This window comes from Petaurus breviceps, unplaced genomic scaffold, assembly GCF_028583685.1.
Source record: "Petaurus breviceps papuanus isolate PSGF00001 unplaced genomic scaffold, PetGlider_PUasm1.0 287, whole genome shotgun sequence".
Taxonomy (NCBI): Eukaryota; Metazoa; Chordata; class Mammalia; order Diprotodontia; family Petauridae; genus Petaurus; species Petaurus breviceps.
Window position 1 is genome coordinate 2,100,108 of NW_027186029.1, and position 27,961 is coordinate 2,128,068.

The window sequence follows — 27,961 nt, forward strand, 5'->3', positions numbered from 1 at the left end:
TCCAAATAAAAACCTTTACAATGTTTTACACTGGTTTACAACTCCAGAAAACTACAGAGAAAATGGATACTTAGTCAAAAAAGAGGAAGAGGATCCAGAGAAGTTCTCAGAACACATCGCAAATATTTGAAACATTTACAGAAATACTTTTAAAACAAACATATCATTTTACAAAGCAAGAGTAAAGGCTGACAATAGGTTTTATCATCAAAGAACAATTCTTTTGGATTTATCAAATGTAATCCAAAGTAGTTTCTCTCCAGAGTTTTTGAAAGCTACAGCCCAAGAGAGGAATCAAAAAGAGCTGCATGGGTGATAACCACATGAATTCAACCAGGAACGTTTTTAAATCTAATTTTTCAATTAATAAGCATTTATTTTATGCCCCTTTCACCACCTCACCATGCAGATTAAAAAAAGTATGACAAATGGTTATAATCAAGCAAAGTAAATTCCCACATTGGCTATATCCAGAAATGTGCATCTCCTGCTCCATCAAGTCCTCTGGGTCCCACCTGTCTAAATGGGTAGCATGCTTCATCTTCAGGCATCTGGAATCATGGTTGGTTACTTCATTAATTATCTTTCTCGTCTTTCAAAGTTGTTTTTCTTTATAATGTTTTTGTATAAATTGCTCCCCTGGTTCTGTTCACTCTACTTTCCGTGTTTCCCCGATAATAAGACACTGTCTTATTAAATTTTTGGACAGAAAAACACCAGAGGGCTTATTTTCAGGGGAGGGCTTATTTTAATGAACATTGACAGCAATCTTAATAAACAGGTAAATGTGAACAAAAAAAATGTACCTTTATTCAATAAGCAAATCACTGGGGAAGAACGGGATGACGCACTCACTGCTGCAGCTCTGATTGGATGCAGCTTGGAGCGTTGCGTGCGTTTCACCGGGGGGGAGGGGGAGGGAAGGTGCATACAGAGGGTACCGTAATGTAGCATGTAGCGCAGGGGATCACCTTCACTACAGTAGCAATCTCAATAGGGCTTATTTTCTGGGGAGGGCTTATTTTAGAGGAATCTTACACAGTAAGGGGAGGGCTTATTTTCAGGATAGGTCTTATTATCGGGGAAACACGGTTGTGTCACTTCATACAAATCTTCCCAGTTTTCTCTAAAACTATGCATTTTATCACTTCTTAAAGCACAATAGTATCCCATTACATTAATATGCCATAAGATATTAATTACTCCTCAATAAATGGTCATTCCCTTAGTTTCCAGTTTTTTCTATTATGAAAAGGGCATCTATAAATATTTTTACACATGAGTTCTTTTCTTCGTTCTTTGAAACCTTTGGGGTTTAGACCTAGAAGTGGCATTACTGGGTCAAAGGATATGCATAATTTAATGACTTTTGGGGCACAGTTCCAAATTGTTCTCCAGGATGTCTGGATCAATTCACAAGACTACTTACAGTGTGTAAGCATAACTTGCCCAATATCCTCTCCAACATTTGTCATTTTGCTCTTTCATTATCTTTGCCTGATGGCTGTGGAGAACTTCAAAACTGCTTTAACTTCACTCCAGTTATTAGTGATTTTGGGACATTTTTACACATGGATTTTAATAGCCTTTGATTTCTTCCTTTAAATATTTCCTGGTTATACTCTTTTACTATTTGTCTATTGAGGAATGGCTTTTGTTTTGGTAAAATGTGAATTGGTTATTTACAATATTAGGCAGGAGACCTTTATTAGAGAAAATTGCAAATAAGACTTACTCCCCAGTTGCCTGTTTCACTTCTTTTAACTGTACTGGTCTTATTCACTTTAATTTTACATAATCAAAATTGTCCATTTTATCTTCTATCACCTACCCCTTATTTGATCAAGAATTCTTCCTTTACTGACCCAGCCATTCTGGAGAATTTGGAACTATGCCCCAAAATTCATTAAATTATGCATACCCTTTGATCCAGCAATATTAGATCTGTATTCCAAAGAGATCATAAAAAAGGAGAAAGGACCCACAGAACAAAAATATTTATAGCAGCTTTTTATTGTGGCAAAGAATTGGAAATTGAGGGAATGCCCATCAACTGGGGAATGGCTGAAAAAGTTGTGATATATGAGTGTAAGGGAATCCTCCTGTTCTATAAGAAATGATGAGCAGACTTCAGAAAAACCTGGATTTACATGAACTGATGGACAGTGAAGTGAGCAGAACCAAGAGAACACCATACACAGTAACATGAACATTCTACAATGACCAACTTTGATGTACTTAGCTCTTCTCAGCAATACAGTGATCTAAGACCATTCCAAAGGACTCATGATGGAAAATGCCATCCATACCCAGAGAAAGTATGTAGTCTGAATGCAGATTTTTTTTCTTGTGGTTTTTCCCTTTTGTTCTGATTCTTCTTTCACAATATGACTACTATGGAAATATGTTTAATATGACCATATGTATTAGATTTCTTGCCATCTTGGAGGAGGGAAAAAATTTGGAACTCAAAATCTTAAAAAAAAAAAAAAAGAGAATGTTGGGGTGGCCAGATAGCACAGCGAGTAAGAGCACCGGCTCCATTGTCGGGATGACCCGGGGATCAAATCCCAGGCTCAGATACTAAGCACCACACCCAGAAATAACTGGCTGTGTAACCTTGAGCAAGTTACTTAACCCCGACTGCTTTAAAATAAGAGAATGTTGAAAACTATCTTTACATGTAATTGAAAAAAAATACTATTAAGTGGAAGATAAATTAAAAAAGAATCCTTTCCCTATCCATAGATCTGAAAACTTAATTTCTTCCTTATTCCTCTAATTGTTTATGATGTTACCTTTTATGTCTACATCACTTATCCATGTGGAACTTATCATGGTATATGGGAGGTTCTGGTCTTTACATGATTCCTTACAAACTGATTTCTAGGTTCCCCAGCAGTTTTTGTCACATTGTGAGCCCTTACCCCAGCAGCTGATGTGCAGGGATTGAACACTAAGCTGTTGTTCATTTGCTTCTCTTTGTATAACTAAGGTGTTCATACCTCTATTAAACTGATACAGTGATAACTATGTTGTAGCATAGTTTGAGGTCCGGTCCTGCCAAGTGCCTTTCTTTCCCATTTTTTTCAGGTTCCCTTGAATTTTTATTCCTTAAGATAAATTTCATTATGTTTTTCTAGCATTATGAAATCAATCTTTTGGTTGTTTGGTATGTCACTGAATTGGTAAATTAATTTAGGTAACATTGTCATTGTTATACTGGCAAACCTACCAAAGAAAAATGTATTTTTCCAATTATCTGGGCCCATCTTAATTTTTGTAAACAGTATTTTGTAGTTGCATGCACACCCTCTGGGTATGTCTGGGCGGAGAGATTCCAAAATATTTTGCAGTTATTTTGACTGGAGTTTCTCTATTTCTTGTTGAGTTTTGTTGGTAAGTATAAGAATGCTACTGATTTATGTGGACTTATTTTATATCCTACAATTATGCTAGTTTGAGAATTCTTTGAATTAATTTTTATTTAACTCCTTAGAGTTCACTAGATAGACCATATCATATCATATGCAGAAAGTGATCATTGTTTCTTCATTTCTGCATATCTTTCAATTTATTTTTTCTTGTCATATTTAGCATTTCTGGCACTGTATCAAACAGAAGTGGTAACCATGGACACTCTTTTCCCCTTTTCCTTTCAAATTTATTTTAATTTATGGAATAAAACAAGCATTCCCATAACATAGCATGGAAAGACAATGGACATTCTTGCTTTATTTCTAATCTCATGGGAAAGGCCTTTAACTTTTCTCCAGTACATATAATTTGCTCTTGATTACTGTACTAAGGAAAAGTCCACTTATTTTCGTGCTTCCTAGTTTTTCCCAAGAAACTGAAGTCATATTTTGTCATTTTTTGCATCTATTCATATAATCATATATTAATATGGACTATTAGATTTAGTATTCCTTATACTGAACCAACACTGTATTCTTGGTACAAATCCAACCTGGTAGCACCTAATAACATGTAATATTTTTAATATGCTGTGGTACACTATTTGCAAATACTTTAATGTTACTTTTCATTGGCAGAATAGGTCTGTAGTTTTCTTACTCTGTTCTATCTCCCTGACTTACATATCAAGACCATATGTATTACAGAAGAATTTGGAAGAGTTCCTTCCTTTCCTATTTCTTAAATTGTTCATGAAACACTGCAGTTTATTGTTCTCTAAATGTCTGACAGAATTTTGTAAATCCTGGTTCTGTAATTTTTTTTTCCTTTGGGAGTTCATTTATGGCCTGTTCAGTTTCTTTTTATGGTACTGAATTACTTGAAAATGTTATTTTCTATTTTTTGCATGTATTTATCTATTTCAACTAAGTTATTAGATACTGGGTAAGACAGTTTCTGGTACATGTAGTTTCCTTTATTTCTAATGAACAATGTTGTCAAAGGATCAGCATCTAACTCGCTGAGTCATGCAGATTTATTTTTGGCACTAGAGTATCATCAAAAGTCAAGTCAATAAGCATTTATTAAGTGCCTACTGGATGCCAGGTTCCATGCTAAGTGCTGGGATACAAAGAATGGCAAAAACTGGCCCTGCCCTCAAGAAGCTCCTGAGCTAAAGGGGAAGGCAGTATCTAAACCACTATGTACCAGCCAGACAAATGCAAAGTCACATATACAAGGTAAGTCATCTCAGAGGGACAGCACGAGCTCTAAGGAGGACTGGAAAAAGTTCAAAAGATGATGACCACGTGACTTCAACCAACAAAAGACTGACAAGGAAGTATCACAGGTAAGCTGCATGACTCTGGGCAAGTCATTTGGCCTCCAACACCTCGGCTGCCTCATCTACAAAATGGGGGTGATGATGGCACCCATTTCCCAGGACTGCCATGAAGATCAAACAAGACAACACATACAGCACTCGGCAAACCCTAAAATGCCATACAAATGCTGTCTGTTGTTATTCTAGCTGTTTTATGGCCGCAGAGGGTACTGATTCAAGATGACGTCACTGCCACTAGAAATTACAGACAAGTTATCCTTACGGAGCCTGGATTTACTTATCAATGCAGATTATGGAATAAAATGGTAGAGATTACGCAACATATCATTACAGGTTAACAAATAATTTAGGTAACAGATAACTAATAATAATGGTTAACATCATATGCTTACTATGTGTCAGACACTGTACTAAGCACTTCACAGTTATATCACTTGATCTTCACAACAATCCTGGGAGGTAGGTGCTATTATGATGCCCATTTTACAGATGGGGAAACTGAGGCCAAGGTTAAGTGACTTGCCCAGGGTCACACAGCTAGAATTCGAGTCTTTCTTACTCCAAGTCTGGTGCTCTATTCAAATCCTCTTGGAACAAATACAAACCTTCACATATGCTTGAGAATTTCACAAATAGAACTAGAATGGAAGCATTGCCCCAGACTTACCTGTTACCCTTAGCTTCTTAGACGTAACTTAAATTCATAAAACATCGAAAACAGTATGAACAGTGGTCCACATCAGCGGGTGCTCTGACGTGACCGCCTGAGGGAGGGCCCCACAGGATGTCTGAGTCGGACCCTGAAAGGTCAGGGCAGCTCTTGCAGGGATACAGCTCATGCTTGCCAACACATACTAGTCTCACCATGACTGTCAGCCAGACTTAGAAATGGAAACAACGTACATCTAGACATGCACAACATTCTTTCAAAAGCCTGTGACACACTCTCCCACAATTACATTGGTGTGTCTAGGGGAAAGTTTTGCGGGCATGTGGACCACAGCAACATCTCTTGGCTCCTTGTGATGCTTTTCATTAGTATAGGAGATCTCGTCTGAAGGGCTCTCTTCAGAGCTGTGCTTAGTCTGTCCTCAGCTCCTGAAGCAGATGCTACAAGGATATGATTGAAGATGGGAAGTCCCCGCCAGTCATGACAGATGACGCCTTAGAGGTTGAGCTGAAATGCTATCTCCTCTTTGCTTGCTCAAATGTCACAGACCTGAACTGGCTTGACATTTTGTGGACAGTCCATAGAGTATAAACCACGTTCCCTAAATCAGTCTGAACACTCCTCCCGTCTGTTTTCTTAATTTATCCAAGGATTCTTCCAACTTATTCTCAAATCTTGGATTAACTGAATAGAGATGTTTGGGCTTTGTCAGGCCTCTGATTTGAGTCAATAATAATGTGTTCTCACCTGGTAGCATTTTATCGCCTACATTATCTAGGTACATGTTGTATCTCCTTCCCTTCTCCCCCATTTCAGATCTGCTTGATTGTGCATCAGACTTCTTTGACCTATTTATATATGGTCCTTTCCAGATCAAAAGTAAAACCAAGAAGCCCTGCATTCTCTCCTGTTGTCATCATCCTTTCCATTCCAAGCCCTTCTCACATCCAATTTTCCCTGGTAACAAAAAACACAAAACGTTGTTGCCTTTGGCCGACCCCAGTAGTCTCAGTACATTGTATTTTCGTGCTTCTGAAAATAATCAGCTTGTCCACAGCTTTTCCTTCATCCTGTTACCCATGCTTGCTTCCACCTTCAATCTGAACTAATGATACTTCAGATGCTTGTACCCAGCACTGAGCTTGGGGGTAAGGAAGGGGTGGAGCTATAGGGGAATTAGGCAATACATGTTTTCTCATAGAAACAGGTAGTAAGGATGAGATCACAATTCCCAGAACAAGAAGTGGCAAGTGAGGGGCAGTGGGGTGGGCAGATGATAGGGTAGCTGGGATGGAATGTGAAGCATAGTTGGGGCTAGTTAGAAATAGTAGATAGGCCCTGTGAGTTGGCACTCACAATTGTATTAATCAGAACAGTCTAGGCCCCAAGGTGTGAGATCTACAGAACTCTTTTAAAATTTCAAGTGGTTTGGTGAACTCCATTCACCAGCATCAAACAACTCCTACCTGAAAGTTTCCCTTTGTGTCTTTTCCTATTTATGTTCATTTGAATCGTGCCCTTTCCCTCTTTCCCTGGCGGACTTTCCCTTAGAACTGCAGCACGTGGGATGGAACCATGATGTGTATAGCTCTCTACAGGGCTCTGACGATCTGTGCTTTTGTGGAATCCTCAAGGAGCTCTTCCCATGTCTAATTTGTCCTTGGCTTTCAATGCTGTCACTATTCCCAACCTTTGCAGCTCCAGCACACCAAATCTTCTCATCTTTCAAAAATTATGTTTTCCCTCTGTTTGGGAGGGGGGGAGGAAGAGTCTGGGAGGCCTTCTTTCCCAAGACCCTTCCACAAGCAATACCTCGGCTCTAACTGATCTCCCACTAGGGCCTAGTCTGGTCTACTTGTAGAATTCTCAATTCCTAACCAGCTTGCTGTTTTATCCAAGCCCCACAGGGCATGACACATTCTCTTCAACCAACCACAAGACATTTCCCAGGTGACTTTCTATCTCTTTTCATTCAATTCTGTATACAGCTTACCCTTTTGATTGAGTCCGTAAAAAGATACTCTCACCTGATGAAGGTATCAGGGTGCAGAACATCTTGTTACTTGTATCAGCTGAGGCTGAGAGGTGTGGGGCATCCATCTCATACTTGTATAACCAATTACACAACCCCTGACATCATCGATTTCCTCCTTCGTTCCAGTCTCTGAATGGAGCCCAACCAGGTCAGCTGAAGGAGGCAGAGATGTCTGTGGATGATGGGGTCTGGTCAGGAGCACATGAGGAAGTACAGCAGGAAGTATCCAGGGCTCATGGATGGACAGAGATGCCAAGGGATCCGTGACCTATTGCTGAGTGCGGAATGAATGCCACCTGAAAGCTCTGTTGGTCGGCACCCAGTTCCTGGTCACAGTTCCAAGGCAGAGAGGAGTGGTGATATGAGTGGGCCCATGCTATGTACTCAACAAGGAACAAGTTCCAGAAAAGTAGCCATGTGGCTCTGATCCTAAGGGCAGAGCAACAGGGACTCAGTTCTAGCCACAGGCCGGCACCTAAGCCTACAATGGAAGAACCAGGCTAGGAGTAGCAGAGCTAAAGCAAGAGAACAGTTCAGTCCCTCGGAACTGCGGAGCCCCCAGAGCACTAACAGTGACTGAGTCCAGAAGCAGTCTACTGAAGTCCTCACCACACCCAAATCTGGGTCAGAAGCTCGCAGCGCTCTGAACAAGAGGGCAGAGAACAGACCTCTACCTGGATTGAGCCACTTTGGGAGTACCGAAAGCTTGCAGTCCCCAGACCGAGCTGGGAAAGCGGCAGCAGGAAGAGTAAGAGGGCAGAAGCTCAGGCTACCGCCTCCCCCAGAAGTGAGCAGAGGACCACACTGCCCTAAAGTGCAGAATCAAGAAACAGGCTGGAAGGATGAGCAAACCAAAAAAGAATCCCCACCACAGAAGCTCAAGACACACAAAAAAGGACTCAAAAATATCTACAAGTAAGAAAAATGCAACTTGAACAAGTTAAACAAGAATTCCCAGAAGAGTTAAAGAAAGTTTTGTTTTTAAAGAACTAAAAAATTATTTTAAAAACTAAATGAAAGTTACATAGTTGGGTACAGAAATTCATCTTAACCAAAAGAAAATTAGGAGGGAAAAGAGTTAAAGGGAAGAAAGGAAAATATGAGGGAGGGCAGATTAAGGAAGACATTAATCAGAAACAAAACAGATTCTTAAAGAGGAGACAAGGAAAAAAAGAGAAGGGAAAGTGTAAGAAAATAGAATGGTGGGAAATAAAGTTAGCAATCACAGAACTCACCCATAAAATGGCAGATGGATCAGAAACCAGAATCCAACAATATGTTGTTTACAGGACACCCTTGAAAAGGGGATGGTTTCAAAAAACCTGGGAAGACTTATATGGACTGATAAAAGGTGAAGTGAGCAGAAATAGAACAATGTATACAATAAGAACAATATTGTAAAGGCAATCGACTCTGAAAGACTTAAGAATTCTGACTCATGTCACCAACTGCAATTCTGAAGGATTCACAGTAAAACATGATATCCACCTCCAGATAGAGAAGTGATAGATTCTGGGTGCCATTTCTTCTGGACATGGCTAATACAAGTATTTGTATTGCATGACTAGAATACATATTTGTTTTGTTTTGTTTTTTGGAGGGCAATTGGGGTTAAGTGACTTGCCCAAAGTCACACAGCTAGTATGTCAAGTGTCTGAGGCTGGATTTAAACTCGGGTCCTCCTGACTCCAGGGCCAGTGCTCTATTCACTGTGTGACCTAGCCACCCCTAAAATACATATTTGTGATGAGCTTTGTTCTTCTTACCTTCTCAGTAGGTGGTGGAGAGAAAAAGGAGAGAATTTGAAACTGAAAATAAAATTTAATTAAAAAAACTGGGGTGCTTCTTCAAAGAAACCCTTTCTCGTGCCTGTCAATGCACTTGTCAGTGTTACTGTATAAAAACCGAATGGCAGAACCTGTATATTCATCGCTATTAAATTTTGTCCTGTTATCTGACGTGTTAGCTTTTCCTCTCAGACACGTGACATATTCACATGTGACACAGAAGCCTTTCTCAATACCCATGAATGCTAATGCCTTCCTTCTATTGCTTTTCTCCAATTTAGACTGACTACATCTTGTTGTCTGCATGTTTTCTCCCCCATTACACTCTGAGTTCCTTGAGGGCAGGGTCTGCTTTCTGCCTTTTTATTCTCAATCCTTACTATATTGTCTTGCACATAGCAAGCCTTTGTTAACTGACCTTCCTCTCATTCTAAGGGAGGTATCAAACAGAGTGTTATCAGAACCAGAATAAATGGAATTGGGAAATATTTCACAAAATAAAAACATAAAAGAACATAGATAAAGTTACTATGTGGTATTTTAAGTCAATATGAGGCCCAGGAATCCTCATGTATGGGTCAGTGCCCTGCCCTTTTTCCGAGTTTGACTCTGCTGCTCTAGCACAAACTCCAAGTAGTAGCAGCAACCCTGCCACAAAGTTCTCATCCCATCTATTCAGGCGACTGGCACCTCTCTGTTAGAATCAGATCCTGATCCGTATTTCCCCACCTATCATTGTTGGGTTGTTTTTCAGTCTTGTCCGACTCTTCGTGACCCCATTTGGGTCTTTCTTGGAAAAGATACTGGAGTGACTTGTCATTTACTTCCCCACCTATTATAAGATGAAATTATTATTAATGTAAATTGAAAAATTATAATTTACTCTGCTTTGACAGAGAGCGTTCCAGCATGTCTGGATAATTGTAGTTCTCCATCAGTTTCCTCTTTCTGTCCAGATGTTGACTTCAATGGTGCAGTGGCTTTGGTTTGTCAGTGTTTTTCACCCAAACACTCTCACCTTGCTTCTCTCTTCTGGATCCTGGATTTCCTCATATGCACATCTTCTTCACAGAGTCTGAGAGCCAACCATTTTACCTGTTTCTTTCAAGTAAAGGAGCCGATGTAAAGCCACACTCCAGTCGTGGGTTTCATTTCATTGATTTCCAGTGACATCTATGAGGTCAAATGTCCATATTTTGGTTAAGAACTCTAGTTCATTTTGTTTGCCTCATTCCACCTAATCCTGTTCTTTATCTTCACCATGACTTTCCATCATTTCACTCTCACTGATCATCTAATGTTCCTACCTTCACAGTCCTGACCCTGGAATTAAATTCTAGTGTACTCTGTGAACCCTTTGCCCTCTTGTTTAATCACTATTTGTGACTTGCCAAGTGGCAGTGAAATTTATTGTGTGACTTCAGTCTTACTCATGTCCTGCTGAATACTGATGGAGGAAGTGATAGAAAAACTTTTATTGGGTTGGTACACATTGGGAACCCGGGATATGTGAGAAAATGGGAAGGGGTGGGGGAGATATGTGGGAAGGGCAAAGGGGGAGTCCACAAAGGAAAAGGGGAGAAGTCATATTTTAGTATTTCAACGAATCTGTAGAATTCAGTAGATATTTACTCAGCATCTCTTTTGAGCCTAGGTACTCATCTCTTGAGATGCTAGGCTAGGTACTGGTAATGTGAAGACAGAATTCAAAGCCCTTAAGGAACTTGCATTCTATACGACATTTATATACATAAATAAATGAAGATTCTAGAAGAGAGAGAATTCAGGAAAAGTTTCCTTTGGACGAGTGGTTCTTAATTTCAAGGGGTCCATAAACTCTGGTGGGGAAAATACATCTTATTTCAATATAATTAATTTCCTTGGCAATCTTATGTGTTTTATTTTATGCATTTAATAAACATTATTCTTAGAAAGGGTTGCACAAGCTTCAACACTTTTAAACTGACCTATTTCACCAAAAAGGTTAAAGGGTGGCATATGAAACACCTGGAATAAAAGGAAAGAGGAGCAAATTCAAGGCATGGGGATGAGACAGAGGTGGAGGAGATGAGGTCAAATTCAGTGCACTACAAGTAGATCAATTTGGTTCTGAAGTGTATGAAGGGAAAATAAGAAATTAACCTGGAAAGGTTGGGATTAGATTCAAATGCCAAGCCGTGGAGTTTGTATTTTATCTTTGAGCTAATAGGAAAAGACTGAAGGTTTTAAAGTAAGAGAGTAATACGATTAGTTGTTCTTTAGAAAGTTAATTTTAATAGTTGCAGGGAGGATAAACTATAGAGCAGAAGACAGAAATCAAACTAAGAGGCTGCTGTGATAGTGCAGGAAACAGGATGAGCCCCTGTACTAGGTTAGCAAGGTTGTGAATGTAGAGAGCACAGGGACATGAGAGATGATGCAAAGGTAAGAGCCACAAGACACAGCAATTGATGAGGTATTGGGAGAAGAAGAGAGACAGTGAATAAGATTCCAAGGCTGTGAACCTGGCTAATGGAAATATGGCATTTAATAAAGTGAGGGAGGTGACAAAGAGCCAGCCAAGAGAAATAGATCGATAATATATTAAAGATGAGGGATGATTCTGGAGTAGGAAGGAGGGCACTGGATAAAGGCACAAAAAGAGAAATGATCTTTTTTAAGGAGTTAGGCTCTGGGGATTGGAAAGATGAGAATTCTCAGAATTTTTATAAGTGGCATTTAGAGAATGAACAGCTGCCTTATTGCTTCCATTTTCTCAAATTAAGTGTTTAATATCTGCATTACAAATGAGTGGTGGGAGGTGAATGGGAATAGGAAGGGGAATATGTTTGGATTGGCCACTGAGTGAAAGGAGACATAAATTTTCTTCATGTAGAATTTCAAGTGTCTAATTTTCAATAAAGGGGCATAATTCTGACTGAAATCTGTTTGTTATATTCATAATGCTTCTCTCCAATAGGATTATATGATTTTCAGTAAGCTCTGTGCCCTTAAGAAGAGCTTTCCACTGCTTTTACTTGTAATACTCACGGTGTAATGGCTGCTGGCTACTTTTTAACCAAGGACAATGCTGAAGGGCTGCTCATGAGACTCCACTGGTTTACTTCCCTGACTGTTGATTAACAGATAATATAAATTAGCTAGCCATATTGAATTAGCTTTTAGAAAGGGTTATTTACGAAACAGTATAATAAGAACAGTTGGTATAAAATACTCCCCCAAACTGAGAACACACTTTGCCACAAAAGCAGAGTTCAGGGGAAGGTGCATTCAAGCTTAAAAAACACACAGCAAAGCAGTAACTCACAGCTCCTGTTTGCTACAAGTCCTTTCCTACCCTTTCTGGTGTCCTGATGAAGTCCCCCTTAGGCTCTTTGGAGAGCCCTGAAGATGTCTTTCTTCAGTATATCTAGCTTACGTCTTCCCTCCTGATGCAGATGTTGCTATCAGTCACTGCTGTTCCAGGGATCCTGTTAGGGCACTGGTGAAAAGTCACAAATCTTTTGACCTTCTGGAAGTTCATGAGGCCTTTTTCTGGTTAATGGGGAGGAAAAAAGGAAATAGAGGCTGTCTCCTCCCACTCTGAAGTCATTCTCAGGGTCTTAGCCAAAGCACCTTCCCACAATAAGATGTCCTAGAACTAAAAATCCAGATTCAGAATTGGCTTGCTCTTTTATCCAAGACCCACAAGTCATGTCTGAATTTTTTTTTTTTAGCCAATCCCAAAAAACTTCCCATTTAATAAATATCATGTCATTCCATCCAATGAATTTCATTCCTTCCAAATTGATTAAGGACTTTTGGCAACTATTTAATGCCAGATTGATTCAATGGAGAATTTCTCAGCTAATGAAAATATCAGGGCTGGAGAATTATATTAGTATTCTAAGCAAGATGAGGTAGAGTGGGTGATTGATTGATTCAACTGACACCACCCCCCTCCGCCCCCTTTACAGCATAATAGTTGTTGAGTAAATTATTTACTTTGGACATACAGCTTTCCTCAATCATTATATCCATAAAGTTTCTCACCAGCATGAATTCTCTGATGTTGAGTAAGCTGTGCTCTCAGGCGGAAGGACTTTGCACATTCATTGCATTCAAAAGGTTTCTCACCAGTATGAATTGTCTGATGTTTAGAGAGGGCAATCCTCTGGCTGAAAGCTTTCCCACATTCATTACATTCATAAGGTTTTTCACCAGTATGAACTGTCTGATGTTGTGTAAGTGCTACCCGCCTGCTGAAGGCCTTCCCACATTCACTACATTTATATGGTTTCTCTCCAGTATGGATTCTCTGATGCTGAGTAAGCCCTGCCTTCTGGCGGAATGTCTTCCCACACTCATTACATTCATAAGGTTTCTCACCAGTGTGAATTGTCTGATGCTGAGTAAGCTCTGCTCTCAAGCGAAAGGCTTTCCCACATTCATTACATCCATAAGGTTTTTCTCCAGTATGAATTGTCTGATGTTGAGTAAGTCCTATCCTCTGGCGGAAGGCTTTCCCACATCTATTACATTCATAGGGTTTCTCTCCAGTGTGAATTGTCTGATGTTGTGTTAGTCCTGTCTTCTGACGGAAGGCCTTCCCACATTCATTACATTCAAATGGTTTCTCTCCAGTATGAATATTCTTATGTGCAGTAAGCAGTGCTCTCAATCTAAAGAATTTCCCACATTCATTACATTCATAAGGTTTCTCACCTGTATGAATATTCTTATGTGTAGTAAGTAATGCTCTCAGTCGGAAAGCTTTCCCACATTCATTACATTCATAAGGTTTCTCACCAGTATGAATATTCTTATGGGCAGTAAGCAATGCACTCAGGCGGAAGGCTTTCCCACATTCACCACATTTATAAGGTTTCTCACCAGTATGAACTGTCTGATGTCGACTAAGTCCTATCTTCTGACTGAAGGCCTTCCCACATTCATTACATTCATAAGGCTTCTCACCTGTATGAATTGTCTGATGTCGAGTAAGTCCCATTCTTTGGCGGAAGGCCTTTCCACATTCATTACATTCATATGGTTTCTCTCCAGTATGAATTGTATAATGTCGATTAAGTTCCTTCTTCTGGCCAAAGGCCTTTCCACATTCATTACATTCATAAGGCTTCTCTCCATTATGAAGTGGATAATGTGTAATAAATTGTTTTCTCTCACTGAAGGCCTGTCCACATTCATTATATTCATAAGGTTTCTTTTCAGCATGACTTTTTTGATGATAAGTAAGTTCTGTCAAATACCTGAAAGTCTTCCCACATTCATGACATTTATAACATGCCTCACTACCATGAATTTTCTGATGTTGATAAAGCCCTATTCTGCGGCTAAAGGTTTTCTCACACTGATTACATTCATAAGGTTTCTCTCCAGTATGAGTTCTATAATGTTGTTTAAGATTTTGGCTTTGTATGAAAGCCTTCCCACATTCCTCACATTTAAAAGGTTTTTCACCAGTATGAATTGTTTGATGTTGGCTGAGTTTTCCTCTCAGGCGGAAAGCCTTCCCACATTGATTACATTCATAAGGTTTCTCACCACTGTGTATTCTCTGATGTTGAATAAGTCCTATCCTCTGGGTAAAGGCCTTTCCACATTCATTACATTCAAAAGGTTTCTCTCCAGTGTGAATTCTATAATGTTGTTTAAGATTTTGGCTCTGAATAAAGGCTTTTCCACACTCATCACATTTAAAAGGTCTTTCACCAGTATGAATTTTCTGATGTTGCTTCAGTTGTGCTTTCAGGCGGAAGGCCTTCCCACACACATTACATTCATAAGGTTTTTCACCAGTATGAATTGTCTGATGTTGAGAAAGCTCTGATCTGTACCTGAAGGCCTTCTCACATTCACTACATGTGTAAGATTTTTCTCCAATATGCACTGCTTGGTATTGAGTAAGCTCTGATCTGTTCTTAAAGGCCTTCCAATATTCATTATATTCACAAAGTTTCTCTTCACCTTCATTAAACTTACAAAATATCTTATTTGGACACACTGTATTACGCATTCTCAAGTCTGAACTCACTCTGAAACTCTTTCCTTGTGTGTAACAATGATTGGGGCCCTTTCCCGCTTTTGGCTGTGGAAAACCTACTGGTGCCAGGTTGAAATTTCTACAGTAGTTATATTCGTGCCATCTCAATTGATGAGAATGCTTCTTTGGGGAAATTCTCACTTGCTGAGGCTGTTTCACCTCACTGCCCTGCTTCCTCTTCAAACTGCCAACACAACCCCAAGCTTCTTGTGACTTCAAGAAACAAGAACCATCCTTTGTGAGTTTTTCCTGACATGGTTCTTCCACTGAAATATCCAGTTCCTCAACTGACTCCTCAGTTTCATGATTTGTTTCCCAATCTGAAAGAAAATTAAAAAATGTAAACAAGCCCGCTGCCCCTGTTGTACACAAAGTTCTGTCATCTGCATTCTCCATCAAGAACCATCATTCTCTGTAACTATTTTCTGCGAGTTGCTATGTAGTTTTCCTAGTACTTTCTGTCAAATTAAAAAAGTCCTTTTCTATATGCTTGTGCCATTTGAATACACACGAAATTGCTGAGTTAATTTCCTTTGGAACTTAGCTTATACAGCTCCTTCCACTTATGTCCTTTTAAAATTTTTAACTAGTACCAGATAGTTCTACAGTTACTGCTTTATCATATAATTCTGAGTTCCTTTAATGCACAATAGAAACTGCAAAAAAGGGTCTCTTATTATAATAGCAACCAACTTTTTTGCTGGCATCTAGTAGGTCCTTATATATTTGGAACCAACTTCCTCCCCTTCTAAGCCAGCTTCTTGGGCCTGTGACTTCTGGTCCCCCCTTGGTCTAGCAGTGCTTGTGAGGAGACTTGGCCCTTGCCCTAAGTGGGTTCACCCTAACAGTCCCTCTGGCTCCGAATGATCAGGTGGGGTGAGGCAGAGGCTCTCAGTGATATACTTCCCTTGGTCAAGGAAGAGAACCCTCAGTATTTTAGTTCCAGGTGTTCCCATGTGATTTTATTAACACTTCTACAGGCTGACCACCAATCATCTTCTTTTACAAACCATTTCAAAAGCTATGTCCATGGCTTTTACAGGGAAGAGTATCATTACTCTTTGCTCTTGGTAGGATATACATGGTGCCTTTATTCATCATCCCCAATGCATATGTTTATGTGGAAAGTTCTATTTGGCTGCCCAGACCCGTATGGTGGTCTTGCAATGGACAGAGGATGGAAAGGATTCATTAGTTAAAGTATGATGTGAAGTTCCACCCAAAAAGCAGTAACTGACCCCAAAGCACACTGATTATAGGAAGTGGGGTGGTCTTGGAGAAGTATAAAGCCATCACCCAAACTGTCAGCCTGTTGCCACTAACATCCTCCCCCGTGGAACAGTACCATCTACTCTAAGACCTGGATCTCCAGGTTTTCCAGAATCTAGACACACAGTTCCTGGCGAAGTGAATCCACTTTAAAGCCAGTCTTTAAAGCTAAGGCATAAACCAAATGATTAGTGGCTGAATATATGCTAAGCAGCGCACTTAGCAAAATATCTACCAGTCCCTTGTCCCCTGGCATGGGTTAGTTCTTTTCCTAAAAAGGGACTGAAATCATCCTTGAGACTTAATTGGCTCACTTAGAACTACAGGCTGGAGCTGCTCCTGTCCCTCTCTGATACTTGACTTGTAGACCACTGTGAACAGATCAGGGGTAGGAAAGCTGTGTGCAGCTGAATCAGTGTACTGCTGCATAGCCCCGCTCAATAAATCTTTTTTTTTTTTTTAAAGTAATCGGGGTTAAGTAACTTGCTCAAGGTTACACGGCCAGTTATTTCTGGGTGTGGTGCTGAGTGTCTGAGCCCAGGATTCGATCTCTAGGTCATCCCAACACTGGAGCCGGTGCTCTTACTCACTGTGCTACCTGGCCGCCCCCAATAAATCTTTTTTAACTGCTGAATGATTTATAAACGTCTCATCTGTCCTAAGAGCAGACTAACTATCAGAGGCCCAGGCTGAGGCAGGCCCAGTTAGTGACATCACTCTTATCTACTGGCTGACCTAAGACACCACAGCATATTTCAGTTTGATATCCCATTCAGTCACCCACTTGGGCATTGCAGCACATACCATTTTTTCTTGCCACCTCCCCCACGCCCCAATAAAAAGAGGCAACCATGGCAAAAAAAGACTCATGAAGCACTCACTATGTGCTAGGCACTATGTTGTTAAGTGCTGGGGATCCACAATCAAGCCCTCAAAGAGGTTACATGCTAAAGTTGGAAGACAACATACAAAAGGGGAGGAAGAGAGTACTGGGCATGGGGCATTGGTATTAAAAGTCTGGAAATCAGAAGCGTGGCTAGGAGGGGAATGAAGGTTGGCTGGCCTGGGCCATTCTCTGAAACAGGCCCTGGGAAAAACTCACCAATGAGAGAAGGGGGCTGGCATGGCGGAGGCATGTTCCATTGTGAGAAGGTCAGAGGGGTAGATGGATCTTCCAAAGTGAGGATGCCCTTGGCACCAAGGGAGATTTCAGGGAGAGACTGTAGCTGGGGTACGGTGTTGAAGTCCAGAAAGTCAGAAGCACAGCCTGGAGGATTCATGAAAGTTGGCTAGCCTGGGCCTCTCACCAATGGGAAGAGGCTGGCATGGCAGAGGGATCTTCCACTGTGAGGAGCCCATTGGGTGAACTGACATTCTAAGGTGAGGTTTTCTACCTTCTACCATCCCCCGGCGCCTACCCCTTGCCCCAGAACAAAACTCCCTTCCCTGGTTACCACTTTCCTACATATGTTAGCTTTCCCTATTAGAATGTAAGCTTCTTGAAGGCAGAGACTGTCTATTTTTAGGAAGAAAAATTAATCCCTAGCAATAGCACAGTGCTTGTCACACACAGTAAGTACAAATGTTTTTTTTTTAAATTTATTTGTTCAGTTTACCAAATACCTCTCTTTTTAAGATTTCACCCTCTCCCTTTATCCCACCAGGAAAATGGCTGCAGATTTCATCTTTGTGGGGTCAAATATGCAACTTCCTCCCCTCATCTTAGCTGCCTACTCATAAGGAATGGGGATTTCTCATCTGGGGTCTCTAACAGCTTCCACTGATTTTGCAAGAATGAATCCTCTATAAGCTCTCCAAACTCCGCAGAATCTGCAACTGGCTAAAACGCTGCACTGTCCCTAAAGGACCATGCCTTCATTCTTCTGAGTCCCCTTCCCTGCTCTTGGAAGCTCTCCAGCCACTGTGTGATTCCCCTGTGGGGAAAGTCCCTCTCTGGAGACACAGTGTGAGCGGGGAGGACTAAGCCATGGAACAGGCCAGAGGTTCCCAATCTTCATCTCTGTTTCTGTTCCTGTGTTCTTCCCTTAAAACTCCAATCTCAGAGGAGTTTAATAATTCTCCAGTGAAACCTCTGGGCAGAAGTCGTACTTCCTGGCCACAGTCTATTAGTCTTTAGCCTTTCAGCACTGCCCTTTTCACCTGCTCTTCTGCCTTTAGCGTGTGGTCCATAAAAGCCAAAGGTCGCTCACCTCTGCCTCTACCTGCCAAACGCCCAAGGATAAGTGATCATCCTTGGCCCTATGGTGGTGATCCAGCTTCTCAAACACTATTAACAACATTTAGGAGAGCCTTAATTGTTCTGCTTTCCCTGTCCTGTTCTCAGGCATCCACAGAGCTTCCCCCACTGGGGAAACAGGCGCTCCTTCCGTACACCTCTGGCACTGTCCTGTGTCTGGCTCGCTGGTCACCCAAGGCCCTCCTTCTGCACCCTACCAAAGCCAAATATTCTCAGTCAGGCCTAGCTCAGACCAGTCCAGTGAATCAGGCTTGGAACTAGATGTAACGAGACAATTGTGGACCCTAAGATGCAAAATAAATACCTGTAGCTGTGAAAGACTAAAAAAGGTACAATTCCTAGTGAAAATAAAAGGCTATTCCCTCCACCTCTACATTCACTGCAGCAATTCTCAGTCAGGAATGCATTTCCACAAAGCAATGGGAATTCCACTAAAATCCCAGAGCATCAATTTCTTGTCAGTTCAGTATTTTATGCTTCAGAGGGTGAGGAAGCCAAGACAATAAGGATGAAGTTAAAGGAAATAAGCACTTATGAAGCACCTACTATATGCCAAGCATATGCTTTACGAGTACTATCATCTGCTGCCCACAAACTGTGGAAGGGAGGTGTTATTATTATCCCCATTTCACATACAAGGAAACAGAGGCAGACAGAGGTGGAGTGACTCCCCATGGTCGCAGAGGTAGAAAGTATCTGAGGCTGCACTTGAACTCAGGACTTCTGATTCCAGATCCAGCACCTTATGCACTTCAGCCCCAAGCTGTGGATAATTCCAGTGTCGGCTCCCGCCCCTTAAAGTAAACCCATCCCAGTCCGGACCACACAAGAAAAACCAGATAAAATGATACCTCCCCCATCTGCGTATGCATTCACCATGGCAATAGCCAGGAGAAACTGGAGAGACATCAGGCAAAGGCCTAGGTGGGCCTCCCCTGAGAAAAGCCTAAGCAGGGCCCTTCATGCCTCAGGAGGCCAGGAAGCTAAGCCAGAAGTCTCCTGGCCTCCGTCTCATCCACGTAAAAATCAGGCTGCTCCTACCTCTGCTGTCCACAAGAAGCTTCACCATGTGTATCTTATTCTCATAAAAATAGGGCAAAGAAGGGAAAGCAGAGACATAAATTAGTAACTGACGTTTTGTTTGTTGCCATAACTAAGGTCCCAAGAATCAATCACCAAACAATTATTAAGCCCTGACTGTGTAACACATGCTGTCCCAAGCACTGGGGGTACAAAGAAAAAGTGCCAATAACAGAAGGAAGGGCCCATAGGACGTGCAATGCTCCCAGGAACACTCTCTGGGTCATGAGAAACTGGAGATAAAAGGGGGGCCCAAAGGCTGCACAAACTGTGGTCCCCACAGAAACCTCCCGGGGACCCAGTACTTTACAGTTACACTGGGAAGGAGGAACCATGTTAGTGAAGTGATCCTGGATCACATGTAGGTGGGATTTGAACTCAGATCTTTCTGATTCCAAGTGCCCTAGTATATAAAGCAATATCACCAAGCCATAAGAACCAACCAGGAGGAGGAATTCAGCAAAATGTGCAAAGGGCCAGGGTGAATAAAATGTATCCAAAAGAGAAATAAATACAGTAATACAGTAACTACAAGTGTCCAGTGACTAGAGCTGGACTTGGAGTCAGAAAGACCCAAGCTCAAATCTTGCCTCAGACACTCAGTTTCCTCTTCTGAGAAATGGGGACAAAAGCACCGATGTCATGGGTTGTGATGCACGGTATCACTGTGAGTTATTACTAAAATGTTAGGCTCCACAGTGGTGCTAGAGGAAGGGGGGAAGGGGATCACGATTTAGGTATAAAAAGAAAAAGCATAAAACTTTTTAAAAAGACAATGAACAAATGGCCATGGGAAGCAGAGCCCAAAAGGATGTGCAGATCCCAGGGTCAGCTCCCAGAGAAAGGCCTGTCTGCTCTCCTGAGGCCCCGCCTCCTCTACCACCAGAGGATGCAGGAGGAGGGAGAGGAGGGGACTCCCCTGAAGGTCAAACAAGCCTGGGGAGCTTCCACAGAGGGGCTGTGCCAGGTGGGGCCTGCTCACCTGCAAAGCTGCTTCTGGGGCTTTCTCCCTCTGGAATCCAAGGGGCTTCTCCTTGCTCCAACTGGTGGATGACATCAGGCTTGGACACGGTCAGTCCTGTTCATTGAACATGGGACAGAGAACCAAGAAAGAGCTGAGAATTCAATCCAAGGCCCAAGCAGACCTCAGGAGGATTCTCTGCAGGGTACTGCTAGCAAGTATTGAGGATAGGGATGGAGAACGGATTTGGGTCCAGAAAGAGAATCTGGCCATCTGACAGACACACGCCCTGCTGAGAGGGGGGGAACCGTTCATGCATTTGGGACTCTGTAACCAGGACTCTTGGGGAGAATTCCTCAGGGAACAGAGCACAGAAGGGCCCACACCTCGAGGGCAACAGAATCAGTTTGTTAGGTTCTAGACGTTTGGAGCAAAGCATTTCATTAGCAAACAGGTAACCCACGTGTCCTGTGTCTCTTAAGGACACAAGGATGAGCAATCCCTGGTTTTCCCCTCAAAGTAACGATTGCACGATACTCGATTCTTACAAGCAGGAAGACATAAAGCCCCTCAGCTGAGTGCTGGGGGCGGCCCCCTCCTCACCCAGGCACACCAGGTTCCTGAAGTTCTCCAGCATCACCTCCCGGTACAGCTCCTTCTGGAAGGGGTCCAGGTGCCCCCACTCCTCCAGGGTGAAGACCACGGCCACATCCCTGAAGGTCACAGAGCCCTGAAATGAGAAACACATCTGTGCTGACCCTGGGCCTGTCCCCCACGCAGCCTGAGCAGGAGGCACAGATTAGGTTGTTCCTAGGAGTCTTCAGGCTTTGGTGCATCTGAAGGCAGACAGACATGGAGTTCCTACAGGGGGATTCAGCCTGGGCTAGACTCTGAATCATCAGACCGAAGAATAAAAAGAACAATGAAGAGCTTTTCAATTAACAAAGTGCTTGACTCTCAACAGCCCTGAGAAGCAGCAAAGCCTCCATTCATTCATCTCCCCAACCAAGGAAACGCCCTGCTTCCCACAATCAGCCAGTCTCTACAGGAACTGGGTCAGAAACCCAGGCTTCCTATCTCCCCAATATCAAGCTCTCAAAGTCCACTGGGATACATCGTCGTCTCCCAAACACAAAGCCAGCACAGCATTGTTAAACTCCCACTTTGTATGTTGGAGACTATCAATAGCTATCACATAATAAAAACAAAGAATCTAAGAAGACAAAAGGAGGATTGACAAAGCAGAAAAATAAAAAAAGGGAAAATCTCATTGAAGTAGTAGCCTCTCTGAGAAGTATGACAGCTTGGGCAGATTTTTAAAATTGCAGAAATGGAATAAAAATCGGAGGAAAAATGCCACTCTAAAATGGCCGAACCAGATGATGGTTTCAGATCTCTATAAAATAAAGCAATAGAACTGAAAGACAAAGGTGTAATGTAATGCCAAAAGAAAGGCAACTTCCCAAGGTTCAGAATACCAGCATAGGCGCTCTCCATTTTATTCAGTGACAAATTAAGAACAGAGAAGGTCAAAACATGACATCATTCCAAATACAGCATTTACTAAGTGTGATTAAATAATCTCCAAGGACTACCCCACCCCAGGACCTTCCAATCATTCAATCAATTACAAAGTCTCTGTTCTAAATACTTCTCCACCCCTAGGCTATACCTTAATTAAGTCCACCACAAAGCCCCTCTTCTCAAATGGAGATTAGTTTCCAAACATAAGGTCAAAAGTTCCCCACCCCTGGATCACAATTGAATCTACCCCAGAGTTACATCAAGTTTAAACACAGCACTTAATACCCAAATGGAGGTCTTTTCTTCATCTTGACACTTTTAGGAGGTCAGTAGAACATGCTTCTTCATTGGTCTTCTGTGATCAGTTTTAGCAGTAATTCTGAAGACTCTTGGAAACAGTAAAGAAGCTTGGCAGAGTAGGTGCTTAATAAGTTGCTTACAAAATTAAACCACACTAGTGACTGCACCGAGGCAAGTTCTCAGCAATCTTAGTTCCTGGGGAGACAAGGCTTAGCAAGGCCATAAGATACATTGCCAGTCCCTTCATCAATTCATCCTCTGTCTGTAGAACAGTCCTAGAACCCCTGAACACATTAGCAAAGCCCTCTCCCAGGATTTCTGTAAACATACAACAAGAAAATCCTTCTTCAGGGCTTCTGAACCAACAGAAAGGCTCCCAGACCCCTGCAACAACAGCACTGTCCTTCACCAGTGGACAGTATTCACTCTGTCTGCAGGACAGTCTCCAGACCCCTGCAACAACAGCACTGTCCTTCACCAGTGGACAGTATTCACTCTCTGTCTGCAGGACAGTCTCAGGGCTTCTTAGCAAACAGCCAGGTTCCAGGACTTCTTCAACAAAAGGACTGTCTTTCACCAGTGGACAAATCTGGCAAAACAACATCAAAACAGACAGACAAAGTACCAGCAAAACAGCCATGTCTCCTCAGTCCTTGGCAGCTCAGGGGGCAGGTCTCAAAAGTCCAGGGCAATTCAAAGCGGCCACCAGCAATTCTCTTAGTCTCTCTCCCTCTCCACGAGGTGCTGCTTCCAAAAAAAAAAGGTCTTCTGCCTCTCTCTAGTGTCTCTCCAAATCTACATCACCAGCTCCTCCCAGTTCAGGACTTTCTTTTCACATCAACAAGCCCATCCCACAGGTGGGATTAACAAACTCTGGGTTTTAACACAATCAATTTGAAAACCAAGCCAATACAGGGGAATCTTTAATTGCCATTACTATCACAAAAGGTCAACCAGACATTCTGAGAAATATTAAGATCTCAGAAAACCATGAAGAAACAAAATCTGAATCATATAACCTAGGTAATAATATGTAAGAAAACTGCCTGGAAACAATAGAAATAGAAGGTAGAATGCAAACAGAATTCACAGAACTAAGAGAAATCCTTGGTTTGACTCACCCACAAATGCAGTCATCAAGTTTCAAAGCTTCAAGGTCAAGGAGAGATTCTTATGAGCAGTTAGGAATAATCAGTTTACACATCAATAACAGCAATCTGACTTTCCCAAGAATATCCACAAGGAGGTGAAGAAAAACACTACAACAGGGTATACTGAAAAGCAAGGGGAAATGGCCCATGTTATCAGACAATCTGTCCTGCAGATCTGGGTGCTGGGTCTGTCCCACTTGTGGGTGATTTGGATTTGAATGAGGGAAGGCCGTGCAAGGTCACCAGCTTCACTTTCTCCTCTGGAACCATCCGGGTCCAGTGACCTGATATTCATCAGGATGACTGGAGATGACCCAGGATGCAGAGGGAGACCTGGCCCTTGGAGGCTCAGGCCTTTCCAGGTACTCACTTAGAGTGAGGTGACACCTGTTCAAGGAATAGGCCTCTTTAAGAAATGAGTCAAGGGATGGCCCCTTTAATTAGAAAAAAATCGATCTGGGAGGGGAGACCCGAAGGGGTACTGCTCCAAAGAGAAACAGTTACCGCTGACATTCACCAGAAGCCAGGAGGGCCCAAAATACTACCTTTAAGTGGAACTTGGGCAGGGACCTACTGTGATCCAATCTATGAGCTCCAGCTGGGTACATTCCACCAAAGGAAATTTTTCTTTTCAATTAGGTCACACATTTTAATTCCTTGCTGATAACTCCAGAATCAGACAGATCTGGATATTCCAAATGACCAATTATATGTCACATAAGCAATTTAATCTAGTATTGCCTTAAAGTATTGAGTTGACTATGATTATAGGTTAACATGATGTAGGGAAATAAGTCTATGTCTGCTTTTAGTATCAGGCTCACTGAAGAAATAGGTTATTCTGTGTTCCCAGTACTACTCAAATAATTTGGCAGAAATGAAAACTTTTACATCAGTATCTAACATTATAGACCATAATAATGGACAAGTGGATCAATGATCAAAATATTTAAAAAATCATAGTATTAAAAAAATTGAAGAAAAATGTGAAACCTACAACTGTAATTAAGGAAAGAATTCACTTATGGACAAAGGTTAGAGAACATTATGTAAGAGAGAATTTTCTTTCTATGAAATTAAAGGGCATTTGTACAAGCCAAAATCAGTGCAGCTCTGATAAAGGTGTAATACCCCAAAGAGAAAGGGAATCGCCATGAATAAATTAGACTGTGTCCTTTTCATCAGATGAGCTGTTGAAGTATATAAACAAACAAACTATCAACAATTATTCCAAGCTATTACCAAGAGAAGGGCGGTATCATCTCAAAGCCAAACAGGGAGCATAAGGACTGAAAACGGAAATGCTGGAGTGACTGCAGGCACACTGCTGGATGTGTTCATGATAAGTGTAGCTGCCGACTGGCCCAGCCTTCCCTGAAGGTCACCAGCCTATACCAGAAATGTAGCAGACTGTTCTCTCTCCAGGTGGTCAATGACAGCGGAGTGAACGTGGTTCAGAGACTGTTCTCCGGTTAGGCTGACACTTCTCTCCCTCAGGATAGCCTGAAGGCCTTGGCCAGGCTCTTCTCTGACAACCCCCACCCCCTCCCCCCTTCAGTGACCAGCATCTCGGGTCCATTCATACACTCTGCACAAACTAGTTTTTATAGAAGAATACTGACTTCAAAGACAAGGCCAGACCAGAAGCACAAGAATTTTCTCCAAACATCTCCGGGGCACACTCTCCCCTATTCCCCTCAGTTTCTGGGGAAAGGGCTCTCAGACTTAGCACGCTGCTCCCACTAGACCCGGTCCAGACGAGGCAGGATTGCTAGATGAGACCTCTTTTCAGCTCCCACTAAGTTGGGCTCAAAGGTTCTTCCTTGCCCTTTGGGACACTACTACTGGGCTGGTTGAACTCCCAGATTCCTAGACTTCTCAAGGTTTGCTCTCCTGACCTTTCAAAACTCACAAATTTGAACTTTCCAGATTAATCTCTTTCAAACCAAATGGAAAAGAAAAAACAGGAAGGGCAAAGGACCAAGGCACAAGGCCCTGTTGGCCTTGAACAAGAAAGAGTCCAAGGCCTCATTCCTTACAATACTGCCTTTCACCAGATGCTGTCAATGAAGGAGACAGAGAAAAGGCACTAGGAGAGAATAGTCACTTGGTGCTTTCTGAAAGTGCCCTGAGCTCTGGCTCTGTAGCTGCAGGAAATGGCCAACCACTGCAGTATCTCTGCCAAGAACACCCCAGATGGGGAACAGTCCGATACGACTGAAACAAGTTTCTGATTCCACTCCATCCACCAAGGCGGCCTCCTCAATGACCCTTTTTAGACGCCGACGAGTGTCATGTGACAAGCAATCACACGCCGGATGGTGAAGAATGCAAAGCAATGCAGACGGGCGGAACCAAGAACAGATCCTCGCCAGGCCTCGACATCCACAAAACGTGGAGATTAACCATGACATCTAAAGCAAAGAGGGGCAGCTACCGCCCCATCATCCCAGGCCACACACGAAAGCTGAGGAAGGAGCACCCCCTTACCTGGTGCGGCTGGGCTGGCAGGTAGACAGGGGCCATTCCTTTCACTTTCAAGTAGCTGCCTCTTGAGGAAGGGCTTCCTTGCCAGAGCGCAGAGCTGGGGAAGAAAGGGGGCAGTGAGAGAAAAACCGCCCAGACCCAGGCACTTGAAACCCAGAAACACTCCTGCAAGGTGAGAAGGTCAGAGAGAGCACATTCTCAACTCAGTTCAATTAATATTGAACAATACTACTAATAAAAACATTCAGTGTCTGCTACACGCAAGGAACTGGGCAGTCGGAGACAAAGGGTCCCTCAGGGCGCTTGGAACCCAGGGCTGGGACTTGTAGCACCTACTGCAGCCAGAACAGAGGCAGGCTGCCCATCCTCTCCCACCCACCCCAGAAAAGACGCCCAGGGGCAACAGGAGAGGGGTTTCTAGGGTCGCTAGCGGAGGCAGCACCCCAGAAGCGGCCTGGAACCACCGGGGCTTATTGGATGATGTGCTCGGATCACTTTGAGAACCGGGGGGAGGCCGGACCGGAGTGGGGAGAGCCGTGAGGCAGGAAGACCAAGCAGCGGCTCTTGTAGTTGTGTAGGCGTCCCATGGAGGAGGGGCGCGCGAGAGAGACGCTAAGAAGACAGACCCTGCAGGGCGCGGCGAGGTCAGAAGTGGGGGGTAAGGGGCCCGGCGCTGTGCTGGAGGGCGGAGGGCCACACCTCAGCCCGCGGGAGGCCTAGAGCCGGGGAGTGCCTGGGGCGGCCCCGGGGCAGCCGACGGGCCAGCCCGAAGTACCGGGGCACATGGGCGGACATTCTGCGAGGGGAACCAAGCGCTGCCAGAAACACGGAAAGATGCGCGGAGAGGGGCTGGCTCCGGGCCGCGTCATGCGGGAAGACAACGGAGGAGGAGGGCCTGAGAGCCCGAGCCTGGGCCCGCCACGCCCGGCCCCCCGCTTCTCAAGCACCCGAGGGGCGCTCATGGCACTCCCGGCGCCAGGCCGCGGGGCGGGGCACGGGCCCTCCGGGCTGTGCTCTGAGAGCGCTTCCTGGGGCCCCGATCTCAGGACCGGACCGCGGCTCCTCGGAGGCGGGGCGCCGGCCTGGGGCCTACTGCGTGGGGGAGGGGGCGATCATCGGGGAAGGCGGGGCCCCGGCCCTCAGAGGGGGCGGCCCAGACCCCGCCGCCGCCGAGGCCCGGCGGGGGGCCACCCCGGACGCGGGACCAGGACCTTCAAAGAGCGGAGGAAGGGCCCAGAGACAGAGAGTTGGGGGCGGGGCGCATGCGCGCCGGAACAGGAGGCCGGAGACGGCAGCAGCGGCGCCGCCAATTGGCTATGGTACCATTCCCCTCCCCCACCTCGATGACCAATGGGCTCCGAAACCAGGTGAGGGGCGCCCCGCCCCTCCCGGCCCCCCCCCGGCCCCCCCCCCCCCCCCCAGCCTCGGGCCCCTAACTCACCCCAGCCCGGAGCGGACGCGGGGCTGGAGCCCCGGGGTGATGGCGGCTGAGGATGGAGCAGAACCGAGGCGGTCGCGAGCGTACCCAGGCGTTCAGGAGCCCAGAACGGCGGGACCGGGACGAACGGGGCTGACGGCGGCGCCGCCGAGGATGGGGACCTAGCGGAAGTGACGTCAGCGACTCTTCCTCACGTT

At 43.6% G+C, this 27,961-nt stretch overlaps 1 protein-coding gene across 6 annotated transcripts; it reads right to left on the bottom strand.

The window, feature by feature from the left end:
• LOC138167676 (zinc finger protein 184-like) lies at window positions 1–27,961 on the bottom strand. Of its 6 annotated transcripts, XR_011169944.1 has the most exons (7): window positions 27,768–27,961; window positions 26,330–26,423; window positions 21,468–21,594; window positions 20,886–20,981; window positions 17,669–17,833; window positions 7,460–15,617; window positions 1–6,389 (listed from the first exon to the last, which is right to left on the bottom strand). XR_011169944.1 is itself a non-coding variant. In XM_069096604.1 (6 exons), exons 2-6 carry the CDS (start codon window positions 26,363–26,365, stop codon window positions 13,258–13,260), a joined length of 2,784 nt encoding a protein of 927 aa, XP_068952705.1. In that variant the 5' UTR covers window positions 26,366–26,423; window positions 27,768–27,961; the 3' UTR covers window positions 1–13,257. The 6 variants fall into 6 exon arrangements, 5 of the variants coding, with proteins under 5 accessions (XP_068952705.1, XP_068952706.1, XP_068952708.1 ...); XM_069096604.1 differs by having other exon boundaries at window positions 1–15,617; XM_069096605.1 differs by having other exon boundaries at window positions 1–15,617; window positions 26,330–26,491.